This window comes from Nyctibius grandis, chromosome 4 (assembly GCF_013368605.1).
Source record: "Nyctibius grandis isolate bNycGra1 chromosome 4, bNycGra1.pri, whole genome shotgun sequence".
Lineage (NCBI taxonomy): Eukaryota > Metazoa > Chordata > Aves > Nyctibiiformes > Nyctibiidae > Nyctibius > Nyctibius grandis.
The window spans coordinates 44,996,887-45,009,655 of NC_090661.1; the positions used below are offsets into that span (position 1 = coordinate 44,996,887).

Below are 12,769 nucleotides of genomic sequence, written 5' to 3' on the forward strand. Positions count from 1 at the left end.
TCAATGAGTGAACATTTTCATATTTTGGTGAATTCCCAATGCCAGAGTTGCCTGCCTTATGGTTGAGAGTGCCACAGAGTATAGGATACAATGGGTGTCCGATCAGGTGAGCATCTATTAAAACCTGACACTGCACTAACACAACTTAAAGGGAAATTAAACCAAATTGCTTTATTTCTGTTCCAGTACTTGTGACACAAAAAACGTTGAAAGGCAGCTGGATTCTAACCAAATGTGCTATGGTATACACTAGCTTTGCCATGTAACTTGTTTTATTCTTATAAATCTCATGGGACAGGTTTTTTTATGGCATTCATCACTGTAATATCTGGGACATTTAATTTGTATAGCAGATTCAAAATAAACTTAGCTGTTAAAAATAATTAAAAAGTTATTTTTTCTAAAAGCATAGCTTAGTGGCATTTTACTGTACTAATGCTTCCAACTGAAAAAAGCGATTCCAAACATAATTTATGCCTCTGTCTACAACGCTTACATGGACAAAGGAACATTGGCTGTCTATCAGGTTGGTGCTCTCAGGAAGCAGTGTCTTTCTTTTTACACCAAAATCTACCCTTTTCCTACCTCATGGATGGTGCCAAAATATTCCTAACAAACAGTCTAGGATCCTGTGAAAGGAGACACAAGGATAAGGTATCTGTCTAGTGCTAACACTGCAACTGGCTAGCAGAGGCAGTTATCATTATGTTATTGTCACTAACTTCTGGACCATGCAGTTCACTGACCAAATATTACATGTTTCATACTTTGTACATTAGAAAAAAAGATTCTGACAAGCTCTTGCTTTCATAAATGGCAGAACTAGAGGAAAAACATATATGAATTCTGTTTTTAAGCAAAGGTGATTTTTATGAAGTATGAGCAGAACATATAGAACAGAAACGTGATTTTAGATGGTGCCACACCACAGTACAGTATACTACAAGGAAGTGAAATACCAGTCTGCTTATTCACAATGAAATAACTTTGTTCTGGTTGGATAACATAATCTGTGATCATCTCACCTTTTCACCATGCCCTTCATAACCACATTTCCTGTACACCTGAGTCCCCGCCCTGGGAGCACCAGCAGCCATTAAAAATAAACAGGTAAGTAGCCATCACTAATAAATGCCGTATCTGTGCATGCCCTCCTGGATTTCCCTGCTTTTTTTGGGAGAAAAAATTTTGAGATGTTATCTCTCTGCTGTTTATACTTCATTACTCCTATCATAACATTTTTAAATAAGTGGGGACTCCGTAAGTTCCTCCTGAATCATATGCTGTTTAATTACTTCTTTTATAGTCCGTAATTTCTAGCAACAGAAATTTCTAGCCCTAAATCTAGCACATACACACCCATGTACAAGAGTGTCACCCACTGGAGACAGTTTTAATTTATCAGTTTCAGTCTCCAAAGCCCCGGGCTTTCCTTTCCCTACCACTTCATTCACTTGTTTATTTGCTGGGCACTTTGTCAAAACCTCTGTTTACACCTCTGATCTCAGTCAAAAGCTTCCAGACTATCTTTATCTGTACTGAAGGAAGGTCACTTAACTCAATAAGCAGCATAGCTATTAATCCAACAATGAAATAACCCTTTGCTACAGGCATGTATGCTTGGACCTCAATTTAATTTTTTCAGAGTAACTGAAAAATCATTTTAGAATAGATAATGACTCACCATAGGAGATATATTTGTACTGATTTAGACACCCATCTTAGTTTCAGTCCAAGGGCTCAAAGGCAGGACACTGCACTCACATATGCAGTGGAGAGAAGTAGGTACCTTCAAAGGAACAGCTCAAAGTCCCTAAGGTACGTTTCTTGAAGTAAGCAGAAATAGATAATGTGGACAGTCCACCAACATGCATAATAGTGTTTAGAAACCTGACCACAGAGACACTCAGGAATACTACTTGTTTTTCCCTTGTGAGGCCCTGTTCAGTCTGAGTAAAAGTGGCAGAATGTGTCGAAAAGAAACTTAAAATTTAACCCTATTTTTAAGTTTGTTTGCTTCAATATTTAGATATTTGTCTTGAGATCTTTTGCATTTTTTCTTTCAGTCGCTGAAGGTACATAACTTGTGAGAGAGAATACATTTATAAATGTGTTTTAGTACTTCTGAGCACCTCGTAGATAAGTTCACTATAAAAGACTGATGCTTACTGGATAAGGAGAATGCCAATTCCTGACAATTTGCACAAAGAATAAATAATAATAAAAGAATAATTTTTGAGGTTGGTAATTGCAAAGCAAAGAAGTTAGCCCAAAACTAATACTTAGAGTGGAATATTTGCATTAAGTTTCTTAAACTCCTTTAAAAATGTTAGCCATAATATTAGTTTTATAGATGAGTTACACTTGGCACAAAAGTGCCAAAAGTGATTTGAAATAACCACTAAATTTACATACGTTTGCTCAAGGTCACATAATGGGTCAGCAGAGAAGCCAGGAATGGAGCTGAGAGGCTCTGCAGTGTATGCTGCGCATTCCACCTCCCTGTGTGTGACAAGGGAGACTTTAAAAGACAAGGCTTTGGTTTGGCCAGCTCTGGTTCTGCCTGGTATAGCTAGGGCTTACAGGGCTGAAGAGGGAGATGGGCCAGGAATAAGGGGTAGAGTTGCTTTTTTGCCCTTTTGACTAAGGTAAAGTGTAATAGCATATCAGAACTCCTATGGCAAGCTAAGAGGTGCCACAAGACCTAGCCTAGGCTACATTGTCCGTAATCAAGTGTTTGATAGCAAAACAGGCTGTAAGGAACCACTTTAGCCAGCCTGATAATTGGTTTTAACCACTAAAAGGAGCTTCCTTTGGCAACAGACAGTGGAAGAAAGGAACACGTGGGTCTGAGGAAGAGGAGCTTCCAAGACAGAGGAGAAAAGGTATGTTTAGAGAGAGGCAAGGTGGGAGATAGCTCTCAGGAAAGCATCAAGGAACAGATGAAAAACTCAAATGAGTTGCTTTAAACACAGACACTGAGCCAGAATCCAGAGGAGAAACAGGGTCTGGGCCTTCCTGCTGAGTCCTAGGGGAGAGATGGGAAAAAAGGCTGTCAAATTCTACTCTTAGAGAGGGAGAGGCTGGTACAGATGTGATCAGTTGGTTTGGAGGAATGTAAACTCCCGGCTCCAGAAAGGGTGAAAATGAAAAGATGAAAGTGAGTCTCATCACTGTTGTGATAATATCATGCTTCGATTCTTTTAAAGAATATTCACAATTTTTGTTTGTGACTTAATCAACATTTGCCCACAGCTTAAGGAACAGCTTCATATTTTTATTGACCCTGAACTTCTGTCCATCTCATGCATTTACATAGTAAACTCCATATTGTAAACTATAGCTTGCTGTCTGATTAGTACAATGATGGTCTGATCTTTGTCAAGATGCATAGGAAATGCTGAAATTATAACTACAGTAAACATACTGATGACCAGGAAAAGCATTCCAAAATGCGTAGTCACAGCTGCACTTTGTTGGAATTGAATGTGCTTTTGCACACTGGTATTCTCCCAGATTCCTCCTTGAGTGCAAGCTCATTGCAGCAGACATCTATTTAAGTTCATAAAATCCACCTGTCAGATGTCTGACAGCATAAGAAGATGAATGACAGCCACTAGGATAAATGTCCTGGCTAGTCTTCAGAGTGACATGGCAGTCTGCTGTGCAGGGTGCACATTTTCAAACAGTCTGCAATCCTCTCAGTGATTTGTTTTTCTCACAATACAATTTCCTGACAAAATTATTAATCTTACTCCAGATTTATAAGTAGCATTATTATCTATTATTATTCTTTTGCTATAACCTTTTGGACCCATAGGGCAAGGCTAGGACTTCATGTAGTCCTAAAACAAACATCGTCACCAAGGAATTTTTGATGTAAATAAAAAAACAGGAGACAACAAAAAATATGGTCACTGAACACAAAATGTACAGAATTCTGGAGACTCACCTCTCTCACAGAGAAGCTGGTTTACAGAGATGATCAGACTGTTCATAAAGTGTTGGGGTTACAAGCAGGTCACCTTTTCATGACATCCTTTAGACACTAACTATGCAGAAAAGGGCACTGAGAAATGGATATCTTATTGCTTATGCCTGTCTCCAGTACCCTTGTCTGCACTATCCAGCTTCAGTCTCAGTTATACAGTAATTTATGAAACAGAAAAAAAAGAGTAGCCCCATGAATACCAGAACTAAAGAAGTTTGGTGCTCATGGGTTCTTGTGACTGATTGATACTGATGTCTGGAAAGGTGCAAGCTCAGACTGAGGCTTACCTGGGCTTTTTTTTCCCCTGGAATTTAGGGTTTAATAAGGCATATGTTCCAACTGAAAATTTCCATCACCTGGGGCACTCATAGATGCACTTGTAGGATTTCTCCTCCTTTGAAATGATTGTTTGTATGTCTTGTAAGAACTCTAGTTATTTTAAGCCTGCCTCTGTGTCAGCTAAGGTTGAACCTGGTTATCAGTTTCAGGATTATCCTAATTTCCCTAGGAAAACAGAAGAAACTTGTTTTTTCTTCTTCACATTTGTATTTTGACCGAAGATTCCCCTTCTGAAAATTCCTATCTCTCTTGCCTACAGGAATACCGCAGTACAGGAGCAGTTGAGGTAGCAGCAGACTCTCCTTTGATACAACATCTTTTGGTGATGATGGCCTGAGCTGAAGTCTTTAAACAACACAGGCTGTAGTTTCCGCAGCCACAGGACACCTCAGATTGGACAGTACTGATCAACGGGCAGCTTGCAACATCATACTGGATACAGCACTGCCATTAATTTTTTTTCCAGTTCACAATTCATCCTGAAACCTGAGCTTGGATGGTAGCTCTGAGGTTACTCTATTTTCCATGTTGATCCAGCTTTCTCCTAACTCATCTTGGTTTACTATTTTTTCAGCTGTATTGCACCACGTGTCCTTTTCACTGTCTGTTCCTACATACCACTACTATGTTGGCATAGATCTGAAAATGACTAAAAATAACATTCTTGTCTACTATCTTACTTATTTGCCAAGCTGAACAGCCCATTTCTGTTTCCCATCACTTATTCTTTGCCTATAGATGTTTAGGGCCCTTTCTCTGACAGAACAACACACCGCTCAGCTCCCACTGTCTGATGCAGCAGCAGATCTGTGGCAGCTGGGGCAGGCAGTGCTTGACTTGAAATGAGTTTTGCAGTTGGCCACATTTCAAAGGGGCTTTTTAACAGACAGTGAGGAAATTTCATATCATTAAGAAATATGACAGACACTTGGAGGTGGTAGTGAGCAAAGGTTTTAATGAAACTAATGTTTACCATCAAACCTAACTATGACAAAAAATTGATAAGTGAGAGCTGCTGGAAGCCTATGAAATGTGCTATAAAAGCAGGTGCCATAAAACTGAGATGATATAAATTTGCAGACTAATTTGATTGGTAGTGCAGATGCATAGCTGTTAATGCTCTATGGTTGATACATTAGTGGCAATTCAAACAAGTCTGGCTTATTCCATTTTCAGTAAACAGAGCATGAGATTGGCTGTAAATGGTCTGTTTAGCAGAATAGACTGAACATACGAAAAATTATTCATTACGAACATTTACAACCCACACATGTCATTTATATCATTTGACCACTCAACATAAAAGGTTTATTGTTTTTGGCAAAATAAGCTGCAAACATCCTTAATTGGGATGCAAATTTAATGCACAGTTTAGCACTGTTGACAGCTAAAAGGCTCATATGGACATTTCCATACATTTTTCCACTTACGTTACAGATGGTGAACAGCAGATCCATAGTCAAGAGCCAAAATTATTTCAAAATATAGTATTCTTATTTCACAATTTTTATATGTTTGTCAATATCACAAGACTGACTTTAAGATTTTCTTTTCTGGCAAAATATACAAAGCGAACAAGTTAGGTTTTGTAATGAAATCAAGTATGTGAGAAATCTTGAAAAGTTACAACTGTCTAATAATTTTCAGACTAACTGCAAAACAGCTTCTATCAAATTCCTTGTACAGGTTTGGTAACTCTTAGCCTCTAGTACCTGCCCACTGACAGAAAAGGCTTAAGTTAAATATCACAAAGTATTGTTGAATACATCTCCTTCCCAGTCACTGAAGTGAAGTTCAATGCATGTAAACGCCTGAGACATACTGTTTGCTAGCACAAGCCAGATGAGGTCTGATCTGTATCCTGTTAAATTCACGTTAAGATTTGCATTGATTTTAATGGGAGTTTGATCAGAATTATTGGCTATATCTGTATGTGCAGAACCATCTATGGCACTGATGCCAGCTGGCCTACAGTGTCCTATAAAGTTTATTAGCGGTATTAAATGCTATTACCATTCAAAACTGACTGGCTGCACGAAACCTGCATTTTAGGAATGGTTCCTTGTCTGCACTAGCTTCGAAGCCGTACCCAGGAACAGTGTTGGCTGGCCTGGGCCAAGCTGTGCCAGGGAACATTTAACAGCACAGATGACTGAGTTTCAGCGATGTTGCTCAATTTACTAGCACAGATGTAGCCACTGTGCAAGCCACCGTGCAAGCCGCTTTGCACTGGTTGAACACAAGGCAAACCTCTCCACTTACTTGCAGTTAATGTAATCTAATCCTACATTGATCAAATTGTCTTTTGCTTTTGATAGTATGTACAGGACAGGTGGGCCACTGGCTGATACCATTGAAGTAATTTCTCTTTTGTTTTCTATAAATCTATAGATTTAAATAGATCTAACATTTAGATTATGTTAACAATTTTCTGTATCACACAAAATCTGTATAAAGTGCTAATTTCCTTCAGATCATAAAGCTCTGAATCTTTCTAATCATGTAATAATTTTCCCATTACTATTCTTCAATTGCTATGCAAGAACACTTCAGGATTTCCATAGAAGTTGCACACAAGCCTCTTTGTCCTTACCTGCACATGATTCTGAATGTTCTGCATAGTAATTATAATTTTTTCATCTTTTGATCAACATAAATATGTTTACTTCTATCTTAGTATCAAGTTATGCTTGTGCCTTGAGTTTTTAAAATGTATGATTAAAGTACATTGTAAAGTATGCTTAAATAAACTAAAAGAAACTTGTAGAAACTTGTGGGTTAGCTGCTCTTGAACAATTCAATTTACTGTAATGATCTGCAAGTAAGAAGTGGAGCTTTTCTCCATTTACACAATGTTGCCAACAAAAATACCAGGCTACTCAGAAGTGCAGAAAAAAAAGAGGTGTTACCTCATCTGGGAATATAAACTGATCCCTTTTGATGTAAATTGCAGCTTCTTATATGAAAATCACTACATATTACACCTGTGACTGTTTAACTGTCATCATCTAAATATCACATTAGTGAAAACACTGTTCAGTAAGTAATGTACTGGAGTCATTAATAAACCATTAGCTGTTGCTCACACAGTCATTTAGAAAGTTGCCAGTATTACCATGTTTTCATTGGTAAAATTTCCCTTTGTTGTAAAGGGAAAACTTCCCTTTGTTATGTAAAGGAATATAAGACTATCAAATAAAATTGCCTGAAGTGAAATTACAGCTATAAAGATACTCTTTTTGTAGTAACTTACAAACTACATAAGCCCCTGTGCATGACCCTGTAAGTCCTGTTTTGGGCTGGCTCCCTCCCATATGGATAAATCTGCCCTGTCATCTTTCAACACTAGGTTGAACTCTCTTTTGAGTAAATAGGCCTGGTACATGGCCAGAATACCCTACGTACTGCACCTCTGCCATCTCCTCAGGCTTCGCCCCTTGCTTTGTGATACTGAAAGAAGTTCTAGAAACTGATTTTTCTCTTCTAAGCCAGTTCACCACAAAAAAGTACATACATACCTAACATAAGCATAACACACCTGTATCCCAATTTCTGCCTTTTTACATTGCTGCAATGATATAAAGGGAAGTTCATAAAAATGAGAATTCAAACATGACTACTTTATTTACACTCAGCTTTGCTTAAAAAGTGAGAAGTACAAATCCTTGGTTTGCTTCCATTAAAATGCTATAGATTTCTGCAAAACAGAGAGCTAGGTTAGTCACTATTTATTACTAAATACCACAGCTTTGCACAGAAAAATACAGTGTTAATTAAATTGCCAAACCTCTTATCTGTTTGTTTATTGCATTGTATGAAGAACTTACTTTATTGACTGGAAGAATGTTTTTCACATTGAAGTAGAATCCAAAGTAAACCATGTTAAAAACTCCGTGACGGCCGAGTGTTGCAGTAAGACCTTTGTTGAGTCCTTGGAAGCCCAGACCATTGGTTTTAATGATCTGCCGAGCTTGAACAAAACTAGATGGTTGCTACAAAAGTTAAGCAAAAGAAGGAAGAGATCACCTTTATAAAAAGAAAACAATAACCATAGCATAATTTCAATCCTGTTGACAAACAGTGTTGCCAATTCTTGTCATTTCGTGTTGTCTCACCATATTTGTTTTTTTTTCCCTTTCCTGTGATCATGTAAAAATCACAACTTTCATCAAAAAAAAGATTCCTCATTTTTCTGATTGCAGAAAAAAGATAAAAGCATGACTTGAGTGCTGTAAAAGACCGAGGATCCTTAAAGCAAAGGAAAAGGTCTTAAAATAATAATTTAAAAAAAAAAAGGTTTTACAGAGCAACATGTGGCTTTTTATCTGAGAACTCAGCAATAGTTATTTTGTCATTGATGTTGTGCTCTTAAGATTATGACAGATGAAACATTACACAACTAGAGTATATAACAATTATTCTGGACAATAAGAAGATAAAAACAGCTTCTTTGGTAAAACCAATGGCACAGGAACATGCATGGTGAGGGAATGATAAAAGGGACAGAATCGGAACAGAAAATTTTTGAGCCATTAGGGCTAGGGTAGCAAGTCCTTGGAAGTCACAAATTAGAGCAGCAAGGGAGGTTATAAATATTTGTGTTGAAGATCCGTTTGGCAGTTTCCAGATTTAATGTTAGGAATAGGGTTGAAAGGTGACAAAAGGCATATATATTGTCTGGGAACCCTTCTGGGTCCTCTGAGGCTCTTCACGCTCTTAAGAATGCAAACCACTCCTTTAAGACACTGACTTTTGAGGGAATTATTGGGTACACAGCACTTTTTAAAACCAGATCACACGTTAAACTTTCTTCTTCTAGTGTTGAAAATCTTGAAGATTTTTTTTTCTTAAGTATCCAACTGGAAATCCTCTTTTGTCCTCCTAATGAATTATTTGACTTTAAAAGTGTAGTTAGCTTTTGAAAATCAGAATACTCACTTAAATTCCAAGGTACAGATTTAGGAAATTGACTTTTGAAATCCTGTTTTGAAAATAATGCCCAAAAGGCATAAGAATCATTTCAGTTGGCCAACTTCCATTTAATGAAAGGCAGAAAGGAAGAAACTTCCTTTGATCAGTTCCTCAGATACAATCTGCCTGACTGCCATACACATTTGATGTACTTTCCAATGTACTGTGATACTCAGAATCAGGTGTTCCCCTTCCGAACATTTTAGATTTCTTTTTAGCAGAATTATAGAAAAGTTCCTTTCAAAAAGTTGTTGACTTGAGTTTGGCTTTCTCCAAAGCATAAAGCCAGCTCTGGGTAACCAAATATTTAATTAGAAAGGCAAAGCATGACTTCCACTAGGAGGCTCAAACATGAAAATACAGAAGAATTTTGACTACAACGCTGTGAACAGTGCTAATTTAAATACACTTATTTGTTTAATAGCTTTCCATTTCAAAATATCACTGTGGTAGACCAACCGCACCAGCCAAATGATGCTATTATATCTGACACAGAATATGACTGCTTATTTAGGTGACTGACAAGTTTAGTCTTTAACACTAAGTTTCATTGTGTTTTTTCATATTTGGTAACTAATATTATCCTGTTAATGCTCTGCCATACATTTGACTATAGTTTACTTTTCTAACTACGCCTAGGGATTCAAATCAGAATCGGTTCTAAAATGTAGATTCCCAACATTGAATATGGTCCAGATACTAGCAATAATATCCTTTCTCATGCAAAAAAAATAAGGATTAGATCTTATTTATTATTAAAATATATTAATTATTAATTAAAATATATTAATTATTAAAAAATAATTAGTGGTCCTGAATAAAGTGAGTTAAGCTGAATACAGCAACTTTCAATAGTAAGGTATCTCTTGGTCTCGTCTTGAATACAGATTTACTAATGACTCAGAGGGGAAGCCTATCACTTGCTGAACACCTGAGATGGGATTCATCAGTCCAAATGTAGATACTTGCAATGTCTACATCTACATTTGAGCTACTCAATAAGACTCCCTTTTTCAGTCCTTTAGCAATAAAGAGGGCTCTCCTAGACAGCACCTCACTTCATCCAAAGTAGGCATCTAAAATGTCAGCTGATCAAGCCATAGAAGGTCTGTATTTCCACTGATGATGAAAGGACCTTAGGATGACTAATTCAGATGGAGAAATTTATTGTATAAACATCTGGAGTTTAATTCAATTCACACAACTGTTGGCTTATACTTAATAGAGACCTAGTCAGTGGAATCTGAAGTCAGATTCTTCTCATCATAAAGCAGAAACTTGTATTTGTTTTATTAATCACAACTCTTAAGTCAGGTGAGAAGATTTTTGTTACCACACCAGCTTCTATAGCCAGTGAGTTATCCATGGCTACAGAGAAAAGAAAAAATAAAAGAAAACCAAACAACAAGGTTTGTTGCTAGGCCTCCTAGCAGTTTACCTTAACAAAAAGTCACCGTTATTTTTACCTGCAGCAATCCACATTACAAGAGTGCAGATACGTGATTTGTAGTGGCCTTCCTCTTTAAACCTATCGGCCCTAGAAAGATGATCTGGTACCACAGAATAATTCAGCTGTCACCGTAGTGTGTGAATATTTGCTTTGGGGGTGTGCAGGAGTCTGGGTGTGGGTGTATGTGTTCATGCTCTTCCTTGTTCCTTTTAAACAAGATATATTTTTTATTTTGATACAATAGTCAAAGAAATATGTGAACTGCATTAAGTTTCATCATACAGTATGAAAGCTACACCATGGGATAGGTACATACTTAAACCTTTTAGAAAAACAGTGCATGGTAATGAAATGAGTGTACCATTGTCTTACACTGTATAAGATAATGTGCTCATGCTTCTCCCAATAGGCTTGAGTATACATGCTTCACTGTGGAATGTTCTTTAACATAATATTAATGAGAACTTGAGATCATGGTAATGAAGTCACTGGAGTTTTCCTGATTTACAGCAAAATGTGAAATTCTAACACTTTTTTAAAGATATATTACAGAATCACAGAATCACAGAATGTTAGGGATTGGAAGGGACCTCGAAAGATCATCTAGTCCAATCCCCCTGCCGGAGCAGGATTACCTAGATCATATCACACAGGAACGCGTCCAGGTGGGTTTTGAATGTCTCCAGAGAAGGAGACTCCACAGCCTCTCTGGGCAGCCTGTTCCAGTGTTCGGTTACCCTCACCGTAAAGAAGTTTTTCCTCATATTTAAGTGGAACCTCCTGTGTTCCAGCTTGCACCCATTGCCCCTTGTCCTGTCAATGGATGTCACTGAGAAGAGCCTGGCTCCATCCTCATGACACTTGCCCTTTACATATTTATAAACATTAATGAGGTCACCCCTCAGTCTCCTCTTCTCTAAGCTAAAGAGACCCAGCTCCCTCAGCCTCTCCTCATAAGGGAGATGTTCCACTCCCTTAATCATCTTTGTGGCTCTGCGCTGGACTCTCTCTAGCAGTTCCCTGTCCTTCTCGAATTGAGGGGCCCAGAACTGGACACAATATTCCAGATGCGGCCTCACCAGGGCAGAGTAGAGGGGGAGGAGAACCTCTCTTGACCTGCTAATCACACCCCTCCTAATACACCCCAGGATGCCATTGGCCTTCTTGGCCACAAGGGCACATTGTTGGCTCATGGTCATCCTGCTGTCCACTAGGACCCCCAGGTCCCTTTCCCCTATGTCTGTGATTTAACTATCTTTGTGATTTAAGAACTTCAGTCCCTTGGATTTTTTCATTAGGGCAAATAGACACTTTTATTTATATTTTAGGTGTAAACTAGGTTCCTAATGGAGTCCCAATAGCATTCTTTTACAATTTTATTTGTATGATAATATACTATTATTTGGATTTTGTGAAAATTTGCATTTAAACTAAATTCAAAGAATATTCATCTAAAACAAAACAACTCAGAACGCTTTTGAGCAGCTACACTGTGATTATTGGAGTATTCTGAAGGTCACCAAGGAAGGGATGCTGTAATTACACTAAGAAATTGCATAAAATTTACTTACTAAAACACTCCAGACTTTGTTATAAAGTTTGCAGTAGAGAAAAAAATTAAAATATATGAAGCAAAAGGATATATTGGTCTCTTGCAACTTCACAGGAACTAGTTTGCTAAAAATATAATACTGGTGTATTTATACTCAAACCCAGAAGTTTTATTAAGATAGGTTAATTGTATCTTCACAACTGTGAGGCAGAAAGATCCAGAATATCTGCTTAGTTTACTACTGCTGGTGCAGTAGTAGTCCATAATTTTTTCATATCACCTTCCTGAGAGAGAGATCCTCTCACATATTGTTTTCTCCCACTTTCAGTCTCTCTCCTTCCAGGATCCCAGCCTTTTTATTCCTGTACTGTATTAGCTCTCTGTTTCATTGGCCTTGCTACCCAAGGTTAAAAAATGTCTAGGCTGGAGACTTGGATCAACCAAACATCTCTTTCGCATGCATTGA

At 37.7% G+C, this 12,769-nt stretch overlaps 1 protein-coding gene across 3 annotated transcripts in view; it reads right to left on the minus strand.

Moving 5' to 3' along the window:
- Positions 1-12,769, minus strand: part of SLC25A21 (solute carrier family 25 member 21) — a 290,692-nt gene that overhangs the window by 5,575 nt on the left and 272,348 nt on the right. For all 3 annotated transcript variants that reach the window (XM_068398947.1, XM_068398948.1, XM_068398950.1), the window contains one exon: positions 8,158-8,322. In XM_068398947.1, the coding sequence (XP_068255048.1) occupies positions 8,158-8,322 (165 nt within the window). The remainder of the gene's footprint in view (positions 1-8,157; positions 8,323-12,769) is intronic.